The sequence below is a fragment of the Drosophila willistoni genome (genome assembly GCF_018902025.1).
Source record: "Drosophila willistoni isolate 14030-0811.24 chromosome XL unlocalized genomic scaffold, UCI_dwil_1.1 Seg141, whole genome shotgun sequence".
In the NCBI taxonomy this organism is placed as follows: domain Eukaryota; kingdom Metazoa; phylum Arthropoda; class Insecta; order Diptera; family Drosophilidae; genus Drosophila; species Drosophila willistoni.
In genome coordinates this window covers 224,803-244,019 of record NW_025814052.1, presented here as the reverse complement: position 1 = coordinate 244,019, position 19,217 = coordinate 224,803, and the positions used below count along the sequence as shown (strand labels likewise).

The following is a 19,217-nucleotide window of genomic DNA, read 5'->3' as shown; positions in this document are numbered from 1 at the left end:
GTAGGTAGTACTTACAATGGCCGTTTACGTATTATATACCAGGCACCGGCCGCCGTCATCATTACTAATAAAATGAGGGCTATGGCCATTACGACAGCCGTCACATTGGCACCGCCATGTCCAAAGGCTCCAGCAGCACTGTGATTGCAATGCTCACCCTTGAAGTCGGGCAGACATTCACAATAGAGCTCACCGCGATCATCCTCCTTGCAGAGGCCACCATTCTGACATGGGCAGATGCGAGGCGCTGGTCGTGGCCTTTCGGCGGCTGCATCGCAAATGGCTTCATAGGTGCTGCGATGCGAGGGCAAGGGGCCAGATGAGTCTGGACAGGCACAACGGTGACCACCGGGCACCAGGAGGCAGAGATGGGAGCAGCTGGATTCGTAGCACGGATTCCGTAGCGATGTGTTATAACGCTTCTCGTGATAGACCTTCAGGCCGGACGGATTGACGAGATTACGATGAACAACCACTTGGACACCGCGTCCGAATTTATCCTGGCGCAACAGTTCCCCAGTGTCACGTGTCACCCAGTACATGTTGGACTCAAACAGATCCAGCGAGACGGGATGACGCAGTTGGTCGCCCTTGATGATGGCCTTGCGACGCGAGCCATCGGCACGCATCGATTCAATGGCATTCAGTTTGGTGTCCACCCAATAGATGATATGATCTTGGGCATAGTCGATGGTCAGACCAGCCGGATGGCGTATTTGCTCTGTTATCAGAGGACGACGTTTCGAACCATCCATCCAGGAGACTTCGATTTTGGGTGCCGAACCGGCATCGGCCCAATAGATGCGACCCAATTGTGGATTAACGGCAATCGAGGTGGGCACCTCGAGACCCGCATTCACTATGGAACGACGATAGCGTCCATCTGTTTTGGCGACCATCACACGTCCACGTGGCTTCGATCCCGTGCGATCCATTTCGGTCCAATACAGATTCGAGGCGAGCCAATCGACGGCGACTGCTGTCGGTTTCGAACCACCCTTCATATTTAGATCCTGGGCGAATCCAATCTTGGCCTGGCCATCCAATGCGTTTACCATATACGAACGTTTAATCGTCTTGTCATAGCTATCCGCCCAGAAGACAATCTGCTGCTGGGCATCATAGTCCAAGGCTTCGATACGCTTCTCAGCCGCCACCACATCGAAATCTTCTTGCTTTTGCAGATCCAAACCACGAATTTCCGGTCCATTGGCATATACCAGAATCACATCGTCCTTTTCGGCCTTGCAGACGCCGCTGGCTCCATCGGACAGGCGGAAGCCCTCACGACAACTACACGAATACGTGCCATTCATATTGTGACATTGATGCGAACACGTATGCTGCCTGGTGGCGCACTCATCGACATCGACGCACTTCTTCTTGTTGTCCGCTGCGATTATATAGCCCGGATAGCAGGTACAGATGTACCCACCCTCAGTGAGATTGTGACAATGATGCTGGCAGCCGCCACGATTCTGTTCCGAGCAGCTACTCGTGTGATGGCAGCCCAACTCATCGCTGGCATCGCCACAATCGTCCGAGAAATCACAGACCTGGGAGCGCTCAACGCATTTCTTATTGGCACACGGATGTTGGGTGTACATGTCGCAGGGTTTCTGCTTGGTGGCACACAATGTCATGTTGTTCTCGTCGCTGCCATCGCCGCAATTGTCCACACCGTCGCAGATCTGATAGCGGGCCACACACCGGTGATTGGCACACTGGAAGCGACGCAAGGTATCGCAATTGAAGTCACTGCACACACTGGGATCCTCATCGCTGCCATCGCCGCAGTCGTCGGTGCCATCGCAGAGATCGGAGAGAGAGACACACAGATTGTTTGTACACTGATACCTCGATTCGGGGCAATAACGACCGCCCGGGAATCTTGGCGGACAGCCCACCTCATCGGACATATCGCGACAGTCGCGATCGCCATCGCAACGGAAATACGAGGCAATACAATGACCCGAGGCACACTGGAATGTACCGTTCTTACACTGATAGCCCTCACAGTTCATCTCATCGGAATTGTCACCGCAATCGTCCTCGTGATCGCATTGCCAACGTGATGATATGCATTTGCCATTGCCGCACTTGAATTCGGATTCAGAACATTCACGATAGCGTCCCTTGCAAATGGCATCGTTCTCATCGCTGGCATCTCCACAATCGTCAGCAAAGTCGCACATCCATTGTCTAAAGAAAAGGAAAGAAATCAATTAACCAGATCATCAGGAATCATCATCCTAATTGCTACTCACTTGGGTATACAACGATTATTGCCGCACTTAAAGTCCGTGTCTGAGGAACATTTGGGACAATTTTCTGGCAATTCATCGCTATTATCCCGACAATCATCTTTGCCATCGCAGAATAACCATTTGGGTATGCAACGATAATTCGATTGGCCAGGACAACGTTGCCATCCGGTAGTACAATTACGTTGACGGCACATATAGGCAGGCTCATCTGAATCATCACCACAATCATTATCAAAGTCACACATCCACAATTGGGGTATACAACGACCATTCTTGCAGGCAAATTCAGTGTGAGGATCGCATGAACGTTTGTCTATGGAACGAGCGAAAAAGTGGGTTAATTTCAATTCATTTCGATTGGAATCCGATTGTTTTATACTTACTACACACTGCTGGATCCTCATCGCTGCCATCTTTGCAGTCCGCATCGCCATCACAGCGCCAACTATCAAGAATACAACGTCCACTTGATTTACACTTGAAATCGGAGAGGGGACAGGGTAGATCACAATTCTGTTCGTCACTGCCATCCCCACAATCGTCGACACCATCACAAATTGTGGCGGATGGGGTACAATTAGTGTTCTTGCACTGGAAGGTGCCAGCTCGACAGTGTCGTGGAGCACATGTGGTTGGCTCATCGCTGCCATCTTTGCAGTCCTTTTCGCCGTCACATTTCCAGAACCATGGTATACACTTCTCATCTGAGCCACCGCAAAGATGTTGTCCGGCCGTACAGTTGGCAATGCAGGTCTTTGAATCGCCAGCCAAATGGAATTGATTCGGGCAAGCGCATTTGAAGATGGGTGCTCCCTCCTCGATATAGCCTTCGATATTCAAGTAGGTCGACTCTGGCGGTGGGGCTATGAGGCAGAGATGCGAACAGCCACCATTGTTTGTGCCACACGGATTTGTGTAGGGCAATTGTCGTAGGGGATGATTGATATGCAAGTCATAGGGTCGGTGGGTTGTATTCCTAAGTACAGTATAATTGGCACCAGTGAACTTGTTCGCCCTCACAATGGCCTTTAGATTCCAATCACTCCAGTAGACATAATCATCGAAGAGGCTCAACGCAAAGACATGCGGTACCTGATTGCCCGTTAAGACCTTGTGCCGATGACGTCCCTCCAAATCGGCATAGGCCACATAATCGAGATGGGCATCGGCCCAATAGATGCGATCGGTGAAGTAATCAATGGACAAGGCGTTCGGCCAGGCTATGCCATCATTCCAGTTGAGTATGCGTGTGAAATTCGAACCATCCATGCCCATTTTGGCAATGTAGGCCTGCAGATGCCACGAAGTGAAGTACAAATAACCGATGCCCGGATGCACAACAATTGCACGAGGATCTACCACACCGCTGCGCAATGTCTTACGCTTGGTGCCATCCAGTTCGGAAACATCCAGGTTCTTTGAGTGCCTATCCAGCCAATATAATTTACGTCCAACCCAATCGATGGCTATGCCCTCAAGGCCATGCGAATCGTGACGTATGATTGCCTCACGTTCTGGGGGCGTGTCATCGACTTGTGGATCTGTGTATTTGGCCCGGAATATTGTCTTGGCCGTCACATCACAGAAATACATGTACTGATCCTTAATGTCAAAGTCCAGGGCAACCACATTCATCAGATCCTGATGCATCAAATTATACTGATGTCCATCCACAGACATATTGCGCACATAATACTTATTGGTGAAGATCAACCAGGGTGGAATATTATCCTTGCGTTTGCATGTATGCTCATCATTCTGACGTTCATAGTAGTTTTCATCGCATTTGCAATAGAAGCTGCCAGGAGTATTGGAACAATGCTGCGAACAGGCCCCAGGTTGCTCAAGGCACTCATCAACATCAGCGCAGGCTTTGCCATCGGCTAGAAGCCTTTAGGAGGAAGGGTAAAAGAGAGATTGCAAAAACATTTGATATAGTAGAATCATTAACCGATGAACCGAATAACCTTTACGAATTCAAAACATTCATCAAGAAGAAAGATAGTAAACCCTGAAGTACTTTGTTTAAGATTTATGAAATGACTTTATCTTTCTTAGCTGGTTTAAGCTTGATAAGGAAAAAAACTAACAACCAGTTTATTATTCTAAGAGTATTAGTCAGGAGTAAAATCTTAAAAAGTCCTTATAATTCCCAACTGGTTTAAGGTTGAAAAGCCAATTTGATCTAAGAACAACTGATAATTGGGAGCTCACAATCAGTTTATCTTAACTCTAAGATGCGGTTGATCTTTACTTCAGCACTTAGAGTTTTATTAATTGAAATTAAGATTCCCAACGGGTTTAAGTTTGACAAGTAAATTCATTAGTTCTGGAAATAATTGATGATTAGAAGCTCTCATATTACTTATACTTTTCTACAATGCAAAATAAGTCAAAATATTCTTTTGTCTAAAGAATTTGATTGATGTTTTTTAAAGTATTTTTCTCAACTCTCCCGAACTAATGTCCTTACTTGAATGGCTTTGAATATTATTGCAATACTCACTTGTATCCTTCATTGCAGTCACAATAGTAACTCGTCAAGGTATCCACGCATTTGTGTCCGCATTGATTGATCTCCACTTTGGCGCATTCATCCACATTGCAATGGGCTGGCTCATCGGACTCATCGGCACAATCGGGAATTTTATTACACACGAGACTATAATCAATACACTGGCCGTTCGTACAGGCGAATTGTCCTTGCGGACATGTGGTATTATCCTTTTTGCAATCAACCTCATCCGAATGATCACCACAATCGTCTTCGCCATCGCAACGATACTGATTGCGTATACATTTGAAATTCTGGCAGGTGAACTCTTGATTCGAGCATGCCTTGTATTTGGTATTACAGAATTTACCCTCATCGGTTCCATCACCACAATCGTTGTCATGATCACAAAGCCATCCCTGGAAAGTGTTTGGAATATGATGGATGCCATTTTGAATGAATTCCCAATGGGATTAGCTTACCTTATTGATGCAACGTCCGTTGCCACATCGGTACATTTCTTCACCGCATGGCAATGGAGTGGCGCAATTATGAAGTGTTGCATTCTCATCGGCACCGTCCACACAATCCGGATCGCCATCGCAAATCCATTTCTTGGGTATACATTGAGCACGTTGCCAGGATTTGTTTTCGACACAAGTGAATTCCGTTTCCTCGTCACATTTACGATCGTCTGAGTGAATTAATTGGACATTGGTTAGAGGGGGAGAGTAGGGTATGAAATGTATGGGTTACTTACTACACTGATGCCTATTATCCTCATCACTGTTATCCAGACAATCGTTGTCGCCATCGCATATATAAATCCTTGGTATACAGTTGCCATTGTCACAGGTAAAGAGATCCCCAAAGCAGGTGCGCCCTTCGGATTTGCAGTAATCTGGTGGCTCATCGGCCCCATCGCCGCAATCGTCATCGCCATCGCAATACCAAGTGGCCGGAATACAACGATGATTGGGACAACGGAAGCTATTTGTGGGACATGTACGCTGGCCACAATGCAATGGATCCTCGTCGGAGTTATCGCCACAATCATTATCGCCATCGCACAGCCAATAGGGTTCCACACAGATATTCGTTTTCTCGCACTTGAGATGATTGGCCGGGCATGTGGTGTTCATGGGGCAACGTTCACGGGTCTCATCCGATGTGGCATTGTCCTTGCAGTCATTCACTCCATTGCACACCTGAGTCTGTGGTATACACCGGCCATTGCCGCAAGTGAACTCACCATCCACGCACGGCGGATAGCTGCAGCCCACCTCATCGGAGCCATCCTTGCAATCGTTCTCGTGATCACATTTCCACGACTTGAAAATGCAGCGGCCATTATTGCAGCGGAACTCATTGGGTGAGCATGAATGATAGGCACAATAGTTGGGATCCTCATCGGAGTTGTCGCCACAATCGTCATCGCCATCGCAGGACCACATTCGTGATATGCATTTACCATTCTGGCAATAGAATTTGCTGGACTCGCAAGTGTTATTCCTCGGCGCACACATGCGTCCCTCGTTAACGACCTTGGAGTTGTCATCGCATTTACATTCGGCCTTGCCATTCGGCGCCGGATGACAGCTCTGGGCACAGCCGCCATTATTGATCCGACACGGATTCACATTGCATTTCTGTCGATCGGCACTATAGATGCGTATGTCACGCGGTGAGTCCTCCAGACGTTTCACCATCTCGACCATATTCGCTCCCGTATGCTTCTCGGCCCGATAGACGCCACGCAATTGCAAATCGGTCCAGTAAATGTAATCTCTAAAGACAGTTATGGCGAAGGGATAAATGGTGGCTGCCACAAGCAGTTCACGATTACGTCCATCCAGATCGGAGCGCTCAATCTTTTCGCGCACTGCATCGGTCCAGTAGAGTCTTCGCTCATCATAGTCAATGGCTAGACCGCTCGGCTGCGACAGATCCTTGTCGACAATGGCTCGCTTCAGCGAACCTGCCATAGTGGTGCGGAAAATTTTGCCAGATGTCCCAAAGCGACCCCAATCGGTGAAGAACAAAGTGCCATTGCATGGATCCAGGACAATGGCACGTGGTCGTTCCACACGGGCAATCATCACCAGCTCACTGCCATCCAGATTCATTGCATAAATAGAGTTATTCGAACTGTCCGTCCAATATATTTTCTGCTGAGTCCAATCATAGGCAATGCCCTCAGGATTGATGCCCTTATTGAGGACCACATTGATATCGGAATAGCTGGGCTTATTGGCCTTCGTGTAGGCTATCTTGGCCCATGGGCGTATTTGGGTGTACAGCATACGATTGTCGGCGAAATCAAAGTCCAAGCCCACCACATTGGTGAGATTTGTCAGCGGAGTGAATGGTACCTCGGTCGAGTGGGGATCCAGATTTACAGCCCTGATCTCAGTGCGTGTGGCAAAGACCAAATATTCGTTGACCGTTTCGCATTTGCGTTCATCTGAACTCAATTTGCCAGTGGCACAGTCGCAGCGGAAGTTACGTCCCGTGGTGCTTGATGGATCCGGTGGGAAGCTAAAGCATAGTTGATCGCAACCTCCATTACCCAAATGGGCGCATGGATTGCTATCATCATTGGGTTGATTGTTGATATTATAGATGGCAATGTCACGCAACTTCTCCAGATTGGTGCGCACTCTGGTGACCTCGGTTTCGTTGCCATACAGCTTGGACGCCTTGAAGACGGTCATCAAATTCCTATCGACCCAATAGACATCGTTCAGATAGATTGCTATGCCCATGGGATTGGGTAAGTCACGACGAATGACCTTGCGATTGACGCCATTGTAGGATATCTTTTGTATCGTATCCAATTTGGAATCAACCCAATAGACATCATGGGTTTGCATATCAATGGTTAAATCTCGTGGCAATGATATGCCCGAGGTTACCAATGGTGTCCACTTGTCGCCATCGAGCAGGGCCTTGCCAATACGCGGATGCTGGCCATAATCGATCCAATAGAGCAGCCTCTTAATGGGATTCACAGCCAATTCACGTGGCGCATCATTGGTGGTCTTAACCAAGACTTTGCGATTGCTACCATCCAACCAGCACACTTCCACATAGTTCTCATGAGGATAGACATTGGTGAAATACATATTGCCAGCCACCCAATCGATTGTCAGACCTCTAATGCCATTGCTACCGATGCCATCCTTTACCACATGCTGCAGATCGGTGCCATTGGGTCGCGAACGGAAAATGCCGTTCCAATAGCCGCGATTGAATTCCGCCCAATAGATCCATTGCTCGCGATACATCACATCCACATGGAGTATATGATGACCTGGTCCACTGATTGGCACCATTGCCTCGGAGCTATCACTCAAGCTATAGCCACGTATCATGTCCAGTTGGGAGACAACGGCAAATGTCTTATAGGCCACACAATTGATCTCATTATCCTTGCGATAGCCAATGCCGCAGGCGCAGGTCCTTGTTGCCGCAGGTCCGGGAATGCAGAGCTGCTTGCAGCCGCCGTTGCCTGTCTGGCAGGGATGCTGCATCAGTGCGCGTTTCTTGTAGATCATCATTGAGCGCAAATCTGGCTCATTGTCCACTATGGTCTTTGGATTGTCGCCTCGTGGCAAATCAACACGCACGATCTTCTCATAGACCGGATCCAGATAGTAGAGACGATGATCAAGTATGCCCAGACTACGGGGACGGGAAATGGCCTGATCTTCGGATATTATAATGGTATGATCATCTCCATTGTAGTCCATGGAACATATTGTTGCCGGAGCTCTGGTACTGTAGTATATAGTCTTCTTTTCAATATCGACAGCAATGCTCTCCGGATGCTTTAGATCCGCCCTCAATACCTTTGCATCCTCACCATTCATATTGACGCGCCCGATTTTAACTGGCACCTCAAGTACTCCCTCATCGATCCAGAAGAGCTTACCATCGCTGGGATCGAGCACCAGTTGTTTGGGCTTGGACACGGCATTGGCGTTGCCATCGTTGGCCAAGATGACAGTGCGATATCTCTGTTTACCATCGACCCGCACAGCTTCGATATTGCTGGCCACACGATTGCCAATATACAGATTACGTCCCAGCCAATCGAACGCTATGGTATAGGGAGCACCCACAATGCCAGTGTCTATGCCAAGGAACAGTGTCTTATTGCCGCCGCCGTAGGGAGTTGTGAAAATGGTGCAATTCTCGTCGTCATCCTCACGTCCCTGCACCCAATACAGAGTCTCACCCTTGCGATCAAAGTCCAGACCGGTGCTACTCTCGATGCCAATGACTGGGGCCAGGGCACCGGCACGAGCATCGCCTCCATTCAATGGCAGATCCACAATTTGAGTGCCCTTGACCACCATTAAATAGGGATTCTCCTCCTCAATGCAACGTCCTTCGCTGAGAAGCTTGAAGCCTGGCTTACACTTGCACGAATAGCCCTCCGTGGCACTGGGACTGAGCAGACACAAATGCTGGCACTTGGCCTGGGCACACGGATTCGGGTGCATCGGTTGCAATGATGCATGATGGACATGAATGGACAACGGTTGACTTATTAGATGGGAGACAACTGTCTGGTTTTTGCCCCGGAACTTATTCGCTGATAGCACTCGATTTAGCTGACGATCTGTCCAGTAGAGAGTGTCCTCAAACAGGGATAACGAATGCGGATGTAGCAAATAATGGCTTCTGGCCAGGACCTGTTGCCGTCCCGTACCATTGTAATAGCAAAAATCAATAAAGTCCAACTTCGAGTCGGCAAAATATACACGCTTCGTGGCTATATCCAGGGTCAAACCATTTGGCCAATAGATCTTGGTATTGATAATGGTCTTGCGCATGGTACCATCCATGCCAATGCGTTCCACGCGAGGATTCTCTCCCCAATCGGTCCAGAATATCCAACGTGCTCCGGGACTAGGATCAATGCACATGCCACGCGGTTGTGTTATATTTTCGCGAACCAAAACCAAACGATTTGAACCATTCTCAGCCGACACCTCAATGGTATTCAGTTTACTGTCCAACCAGTAGAGATTCTGGGCAATCCAATCATAGGCCAATCCTTCGACTAAATCCAAACCTGTCGTTATAATCTCCTGCGGCTCCATGCCTCTATCCAGACGTGATATCTTCTTCAGTTTCATATCGCTCCAGAATATCGTGCCCGTGTGCATGTTTGAGGCAGTGGCCACCACATTCTCCACAATGATGGGAACCCGCTCCAGACCCTGCTCCTTTAGATCGGCCACCAGAATTGAATGACGATTGGAGATTATCAAAAATGCGGCTGTATGATTGACGGCCTTGCAGGTATGCTTATTCGGTTCAAGTATGTAGCCATCTGTACAGGAGCAGAAGTAGGAACCCTTTGTATTTGTGCACTGCTGCGAACACAAGCCGGGCGGATCGCATTCATTGGTATCCACACAGGTGAAGCCATCTTCGCCAATCTCTGAGCCCGGCGGACACACACAAAGTGCTCCATTTGGTGTCTTCTGGCAGAAATTCGAACACTGACCCGTCTGATGGACACACTCGGCCAAATCACAACCTTCGCCCTCGTCGGCTCCGTTGGGACAATCGGGAGTATCATCGCACACTGAGGTTATGTTCACGCAACGTTCTGTCACTCCTGGACACTGCCATTGACCATGGGCGCACTTGAAGGGCGGCGGGACACAGGCATGTTCGGTACCCTCATCGGAGTTATCACCACAATCGTCTTTGCCATCACAGATGTAGGCCTTGAACACACAATTTGTGTTATTACACTTGAAGAAATTCTGAGCGCACGTTATCTGACCACAATCCTGTTCGTCTGAGTGATCAGAGCAGTCGTTGGAACCATCACAATGCCAGGCTATCGGTATACAGAATCCAGTCGACTTGCAACGGAAATGCTTCTCAATATTACACTGATTGGGACCCATTGATGGGCAGCCAAGTTCATCACTGCCATCATTACAATCGGGTATGCCATCGCATTTATATGACTCCTCGACACATTGCCGCATGTCGCTGCATTTGAATTGATTGGCCAGACAGCTAATCGGTGGGCAATCCTTCTCGTCCTGCTTATCGAAACAATCGTCGTCGCCATCGCAAACCCAACTTTGTGGTATACAATGTCCGGTCCTTGGGCAAGTGAATTGGAAATAGGCGCAAGTCTTCTCTGCACAAAATTCACCTTCATCGCTGCTATCGCCACAATCGTTTTCGCTGTCGCATTTCCACATATTGGGTATGCAGCGCCCATTCGCACAGGCAAATTGCGATGTACCACACGTGACATTGCCGCAATCCAATTCATCTGAATTATCACCACAATCGTTCTCCTGATCGCAACGGAAATTCAAAGGGATACAACGTCCAGACTTGCATTGGAATTCATTCGATCCACAGGTGGGTTCTACAAGATTATAGAAAGATAGAGAAAAAGAAAAGCCATTGAATTAAATTTCTGCATATTTACTCTTTCATAAATCATAAATCTTAATTGAATTCGAATTATAAGTTTTTATTTTTTTAACTGCTTGATGGGCTTTGAGTTCTTGCGTTGACTGCTTGTGTACTGCACTGTTTTGCACTGCTTGAGACGGCCGGGAATGGCATGAAAAATGACTACAACGTCAATGGTTTTTGGTTTTAAGAGGAAACAAGTTTTTATTGGTAATTATGTGGAAGGATTACTTACTTGTACAGTTCTGTTCCTCATCACTGTTGTCTAGGCAATCATCGTCGCCATCACAAACCCAGGATTTAGGTATGCAGCGTTGATTGTTGCAAGTAAAGTCCCATGAATTGGGGCACGGTTGAACCGGTGGCTCAGCACTGGGATCGGGCACACAACTCATTTGATCTTCGGCCAGACGTTCACCATACGGACAAGAGCAGCGTGCCTGTAGCCTTGGAATTGTCGTGGTATTTGAAGCAATAGGAACAGCAAAACAAATCTTTTGACAACCACCATTATTCATATGACACGGTTGTGTCTCGGCAATACGTTGCACCTCATGACTGTACACTTTGACACCATAGAGACGATTCGTTTGTGGCTCTCGCACCATCATTTCTTCCTGTTCGCCGGTTAGCTTATGCAAGCGGATGATGGCATCCAAGCGCCAATCCGTAATGTACATCCAATCGTTGTGTATGACAATGGAGAAGGGATGACGCACCAGGCGGGAGTTCACCGTCTTGATATCCGTACCATCGAGACTGGCATGCTGGACATGATCCAAGAGGGCATCACACCAGTATACACGATCTTCTTTGAAATCAATGGACAATCCATTGGGCCAGCCCAATGTGACATTGCGGAAGACAAGCAAATTGCTGCCGTCGGTATTCGCTCGTGTAATATTCGCTGGTCGGTCCCATTCGGAGAAAAAGATATAACCCCGATTGGGATGCACAACAATGGCCCGGGGTCGTTTAAGATTCTTGAGAAGAGTGCGACGATGTGTTACATTGCGGGTGGAGAGCACGTTCAGTGTACCCTTGCGTGAGTCAATGTAGTAGAGGTTTTTCGAAGCCCAGTCAACGGCCAAACCTTCGACGCCTTCGTTTTGTGAGGCCAACACAATTTCACGTCCAGTGCCATTACGATGCACCCGATAGATGACATCCTGCAGGACATCCGAATAGTAGATGAACTCGTCACGGGCATCAAAGTCTAGGCCCACAAAGCGTGCACGTCGTGAGACCACTGGCAAAATGGCATCACTAAAACCCTCAATCACTGGCTCCAGAACTTTGCCCTTAATGAAACGCTGCTGCGAATACATGAGGAACTCGCGGACTAGTTTGCAATTCTTCAGATCGGTCTGCAGTTGATAGCCAGTGTGGCAAGCACAACGGAAACCCAAACCCGTGGGTGCTCCCTTCACAGCGGTGACTATGCACATGTGATTGCATCCGCCATTGTTGTTGCCACAGGGATTGGAGACTCGTGGTTGACTGAGAGCATGCACCGCGATGATGCCCTTCGGTTCGCGTATATCCTTGGCCTTATATGTCACCTGAATGGAGCTGGGACCCTCGAATTTGTCAACCGACATGATGCCTTGTTTGGTGGCATCCGTCCAATAGATACGATTCTCAAAGAGTGCCAATCTTGATGGGCTGGGTACCTGCTGACCCCTTAATACCATCACACGCTGCGATCCCTCATAGTCCACCGATTCAATGTAGTCCAGTAACGAATCGCACCAGAAGACACGTTTCGCGATTATGTCCACGGTCACACCGCTGGCCTTGTAGGCAGCTTCTGAGACAATGGAACGGGCATGGGTGCCATCCATATGGGCGCGCAGCACTTGCCCACCATCGGCCACAAACATTAGGCCGGCAGTGGGATCCAGAGCCAGGTCGGCAGGACTGGTAAGATTCGAACCCAAGACGACAGCATGCCAATTACCGCTCAACTCGAAGACATCGATCTTTTGACCAACAAGATCGGCCACATAGATTTTATCGCCCACCCAGTCGACGGCCAAAGCAACAGGAGCCCAAGTGCCAGGCAGCGTTTGATCTAGCGGTGCCACTCCATTCGATGGATCCAATGGCAGGGACTGCACTTTTCTTGTCTTGATGTCCGACCAGTAGAGCGTGTTCCGGGCATAGTGAAAGGCAACGCCGGCCGCTGCTGTGGCATTGGCCAATATCTGGGGATCACCACCGTGAGCCTTCATCCGCATTATGGCACGATCGTGGGCAAATATCAATTGCAGATTGTTTGCATCGGGTGCAATGCATTTCGATTCATTGATCAAGGTATAGCCTTGAGCGCATTGGCAACTGTACGAGCCGAGAGTGTTGGTGCATAGTTGATCACAGTGTCCCCATTCGGCGCATTCATCGAGATCGGCACACGTCCGATTATCAGGGGCCAGGGATTGACCAGGCCGGCAATAGCAAACACCTCCCGTCAGGGATGGTCCACACTTGTACTCACAGCTTAAAGCAGGACACGAGGCAATTGCTGTAAGCAAAACAATAGTTAATTTCAGTAAATCGATTAAAACTATCTTCGACCTATTATCGAATGTTGCTCATCTCTAGTGCGCAATGATCAAAAGAACGCTTTACACTTAGCCTTTAAAATTTGTACGTACAGCAGTTGGTTTCCTCATCGCTGCCATCCTCACAGTCACGTTTGCCATCGCATAGCTTTGACTTGAATATGCACTTGGGTGCCCCGTTAACGCCGCCGCGTGGGCACAGGAACTTGTTGTCCGGACAGGCAATTGCCGTACAGTTGGCCTCATCACTCTCATCGGCACAGTCGTGATAGCCATCGCAGTGAAAGTTATACGGTATGCACAGAGCATTCGTACAACGGAACTGGGCATGATGGCAAGGCGGAAAGTCTGAATTATGCAAAGGGGAAGAGAGAGAGAGAGAGAGCAGCAAGTGAGCAATGACAAGGAAAAAAACAAAAACAAACAAAAAGCGAGCGAGAAAAGTACAGGATATCAGAGTGTTAGACGCTCATTTATACTCACTGCATCCTTGTTCGTCCGAATTGTCGCCACAGTCATCCCGATGATTACACTTCAGAGCCGCATCGATGCACTTGTGTCCGCTGGCACAGCGAAATTGATCCAACTGACAGGCTACACCATTACAACCCTCCTCATCACGTCCCGTACGGCAATCGACATAGCCATCGCAGCGTTTCTCTTTGGGTACACAAGGACCAGCAAGGCGGCTGCCCTCTGCTGGTGCCGCACCACCTGGAGCATTACAAAAGACATCCGTGTGCTGGCACTTACGGTAAGCTGAAAGTATAAGGCAACAAGAGATGTTAGAGGCAAAACTACAATTTGAGCACAATGCACAATACACAATGGAAAGGTAGTGAGATTAGAGAGCCAGAAAGAGCTTGGCTTTCTATTTAATTACTCTGACAGTGGAAGAAAAGGCACAGTGAGACAGAGAGTACGAGAGAGGAAGAGAGCTTAATAATTAGAGACAAACAAATTCCAGGAAATTTACAAATCAAATTGAATGCCATAAACAAACTCATTTTCACAAATTAACTGCGTCTACAACAAGTTGGGTTATATTATTTCTATATCGTTTGGAGAGTTGTTGAAATATTATTATCTAGTCAGTCCTTGTACTTTAGCTTGATCTGTTTTATTTTTAAGCTTTTAGCCATTAACATTTTTTTTGGATGGAATCTCTATCTCTCTGATTTTGTCTGTCAATTGGTTAGGGTAGTTGGCCATGTCATTATACTTAATTAAACACGCGCTAAAGGTAATCTCGGGGATGCTAACAAACAATACGCACACACACACACACACAACAGTCTATACACTCTGGGAGATAGATAGACAAATTAATCAAATTTACATTATGTCAACACCGATAGCACAATCCAATAACTCATTTGCTCGCCCGTTGAGCAAGGCTAAGCAGTGCTGAGCTTTTCGACTCCAACTCCAATTCCATCTTCACTTTGTCTACTCACCTCTACTCATTTTATTGTCACTACTATAGAAATATATATGTATGTATATACCTATGTATATATTTTATTGTTCGAATGGCTGCAGGTTGCCAAGGGATCCAATTTGAAGGACTTATCGTTTTTTGTTCGCCAGCTTAAAAATGCCTGCAAACTATTTTCGGGGCAACCAAACGACATTAAATTTTGATGCGCCCCGAGACCAGGCTATATATATGTATATATATATGTATGTATTTAAGCTTTAGGGTGGATCCGAAGGAAACTTCCTTTGAAATTTGAAGCGTCTAGCATTTCCTTTGATATAAAATTAAAACAGATTCAGCTTTCTTTGAAAAGAGTTGAAAGTGGTAAACTTTCGATTGTATGGTCAATGTTGATAACCAGGTCAATTGTCTTGTCTTTTCTCTACCAATTTGGGCCATCCTAATGTGGGATTCTCTAGTTGGCAACATGGTCAATGGCCATGATATGGGGTACATTGAAAGCGTGGGCATGAGGTACTATATGGGATGGATGTGAGATGAGGCAGAAGGCCTCAGCCACAAGGCAGGCTGGCAGGCACGCATTAGGGGGGAGAAAGGGAAGAGTGTGAGGTGGGGGTTGGTGTGATGTATACATAATGCATGGTTGGGCGTGATTCTTCGTCTGTCTCACAGTCTTTCGTATTGTGCACTTGAGTTCTCAGTGTGACTCTCTGTGTGTGTGTGTGTGTGTGTGTGTGTGTGTGTGTGTGTGTGTGTGTGTGTTGACAGGCAAAGTGCTATAAATTATCGAGTAGTTGGTTGCAGGAAACCAGAAAAACATCGAAACCTCCCTTCTACTCTTTCTATCAGTTTATCACATTTTCGTTGGCTACAAGAAAGAGGTGGTCAAGGGAATAACTAAATTAGTTAGTTAATACAGAAGAGAAAAAATCTATATCCTATAAAGAGAAACTTTAAGTTTATGTTTAGCATTCGACTCTAGAGACTTGACAAGTTGATCTCTGGTTTCTCCTTACCGCCTGTTCTCCTTTTTAATCTCTTGCCGCAGAAACGAGTCGTTCAAGTGTGGCAGAGTAAACTTAATTAGTGCAAGTTAAACATACCAACTTGTATAAATAGTTTTCCCTCTTTTCAGAAAACAAAAACTTTTTTGTTGCAACAATAAAAAATTGTATATATGTATATGTGAATGCGTGTGTGTGTGTGTGTGTGTGCAACCAGGTAGCTCTTGCCTCTGTGTTCTATTGACAAAGTGGAAGCCAAAGCGTTCAACTTTTGTTTGCAACCAGCACACTCCACCGGAGCGGAGGTTAAACTTTATAATCATAAAAATGTGTCACGCAGACGACCAGCATCTGCACACACACACACACACACACACACACACCGAGAGAAAAACCTTCAATCCTTTATAGAAAGGGAAAAGAACTAGAAAAAAATGGTTGCCTTCTCACATCCACAATTGTTTCAATTGGTTAAGGAGTTTTTGTTTTGGCTTCAGATCATATAATTCTGTTGGCAAAGTGAAACCATCTAACTGATGTCACCCTGTTTTCAATCCAATGCCAATGCACCCTGTATCTGCGACAGTTGGTGCACTGTGTCTTCCTCTTTGCTATTCACTGCATTGACAAGATTTACGCGGACAATTTGTTACAAATTCGTTGCATTACATTAAAAGCAAATCATAATGACAAATGAGTCGCAAGGGGGAGGAGGAGCGGGCATGGTTGTGGGCATGGCCAGCTGTTCGAGCAGTTGCGCAAGGTCATAAAAATCATCGCAAAGAGAAGCGTAGCGAGTAGCGTCAAAACTTCATTTTTCACATCTTGCAATTTGGATGAAAAACTTTGAGAAAATCCATGAAATGGATTAGGTTTAGGTGAGGTGAGGTAGAGGCAAAGGGGGGGGGGGGGGGGGGGCAGAGATTGTGGGAGTCACTGAGTGGGTGTGGGTGTGGGTCATTGCATTGTTGGCACTACATAAACACAACACGGACAACTGGTACAACTTTGAAGTTTACACAACTTCGTATCTCCAGTAGTACGCAGAATTTGCCATCTCCTTCTCTCTAATTGGGTAAGGTGGTGCGGCGTGGGGAGGGAGAGAGAGAGGAGTTTTTTCTGTGCATTAACTTTTATTGCAACTCAAGACTTTTACGAGGATTTTTGGCCGGGTTGGATAGTCTCTGTGTAATTACGCTCTACAAGTGCCACTTCCCTCAGTTCCCCTTCTCCGGCCAATTCTCGTCACGTTTAGCTGCAGTCAAATAAACGTCAGCTGTAAATAGAAGGAAGCCAGGGAATGGGAATGGGACGATAGGGAGATGTAGTGGCATCTCCGACGACAGTTTACGAGAGACATGCGAAAATCTTGTTTTCCCCGCCAAAAACGGGGGAAGGCGGAAGGGGAATGAAGAAGTAAAAGTACAACTTCTTTGCCAGGTGTTGGAGTGAGTTTGAGTAAGTTTTTTTCTTGCTTTTTATTTTGTGTGTGTGTGTGTTTTGTTGCCTACTTTTTGGGGCTTGGTTTGGCTTTTACGCACTTTTTATGCCCGCAATCGCAATCTGCCTCATTAGGCCCTCAGTAGCAGCAGCAGCAGGAGCAGCAACAGCATCAGAGTTTAAGTGCAATGCGTAATGAAGAAGATGGTGAAAGGCTTAAAGGGTAAACACAGGGCTAACTATGTAAAAGTGGTTAGAGCTTACAGCTTGCTTGGTTAACCTTGCCTTCCTGTTTATCGACCAGAAGCAGCAGCAGCTCATGGGGCCAACTGTACCAACAGTTGAAGATGAATGTGTCTGGTTGGGTTTTCGACAGGAAGAATAATCGATTCGCTGAGACATTCAAAATTAAAGGACCAAAACAATTAATAACTCACACAAAACACTTGAAATTTAATAGAGACGAAAACTAATTTATATGGAATGCAAATATTCAATTCTAAGCTAAACATACATATAAAACATTAGAAAAGTATATGAACACGTAAAGAGAAGGAGAATTTTAATAAACATCTCACCTTTAGAAACCTTTTTCTTTCTTATCAAGTTCAGTAAATACTTAAGGCCTCTAATTGCTTTTAGGGGGTAAAATTGACATCCATTTTCATAGGGTATTTACAAAGTCCATGTTTAGCTTATTACTTTTAAACTATTAGGGATATCTTTCCGACCTTAAGCCATATATGTATGTATGTTTGCTTATATATATATATATATACGTACTGAGAACAACAAACACCTGAAGTAATTAAATGGTTGAAGTAAGCTTTACTCTAATATTTATATGCCATAAATTAGGCAAACAAAAGAGTAGCAAGAACACACTCACACAGAGACATACTTTTCACCTATACTTACACCCATGTAAACACACAGACGTACCCATCCACACACACACAGACATAGAAAGAGAGATACTCTCCTACCATGAACTCCAAGTGCGGCTCCTGCTAATACTTCCGTTGAGCCACCTTCATTTTCCCCATTTCCCTTTTCCCTGCAGACATGTCACTCCAAGACGCGTTGACACGTACGCAAAATAAATTTGTTAAGAACGCAATAAGAGCGAACATTTTGTCGCCATTTAAGCGCGATAAATTATTGTGCAAGTAAGACGAAATGAGGAGACACAGAGAGAGAGAGAGAGACAGACAGCAGGAGCAAGCGGAAGAAAGACAGCAAGTGTCTTATTAAATTTAAAATGAAATTTAAACTTGATCTTGTGCAAAAACTTGTAATAGAATAAAACACAACCAGAAAGAGATGATGAGAAAAAATGCGACAGCATCAGACAAAATGGCAAGAGAAAAAGAGACGGAGACAAAGACAACGAAAGAGACAGAGTGAGATGAAGAGGTTTCCGCTTCTGTCTGCCAGCAAATTGCCCTTCTTGATACTACCCAGACGGTCAGGACAAAGTTGTTGGTTGCGTTTGTCTAGCGTCAGTCAAAAGCTTAAGCAAAGTTGTATGTACAAGGCATTGGC

General features: G+C 46.5%; 1 protein-coding gene across 1 annotated transcript in view; it reads right to left on the bottom strand.

The window, feature by feature from the left end:
- LOC6648605 (low-density lipoprotein receptor-related protein 2) overlaps positions 1-19,217 on the bottom strand; it is a 123,031-nt gene that overhangs the window by 926 nt on the left and 102,888 nt on the right. The window contains exons 4-12 of the mRNA XM_002070953.4: positions 14,271-14,546; positions 13,881-14,135; positions 11,459-13,747; positions 5,522-11,173; positions 5,244-5,455; positions 4,774-5,180; positions 2,651-4,158; positions 2,268-2,580; positions 16-2,202 (exon numbers count right to left, since the gene is read on the bottom strand). Of these exons, the coding sequence (XP_002070989.3) occupies positions 16-2,202; positions 2,268-2,580; positions 2,651-4,158; positions 4,774-5,180; positions 5,244-5,455; positions 5,522-11,173; positions 11,459-13,747; positions 13,881-14,135; positions 14,271-14,546 (13,099 nt within the window). The remainder of the gene's footprint in view (positions 1-15; positions 2,203-2,267; positions 2,581-2,650; positions 4,159-4,773; positions 5,181-5,243; positions 5,456-5,521; positions 11,174-11,458; positions 13,748-13,880; positions 14,136-14,270; positions 14,547-19,217) is intronic.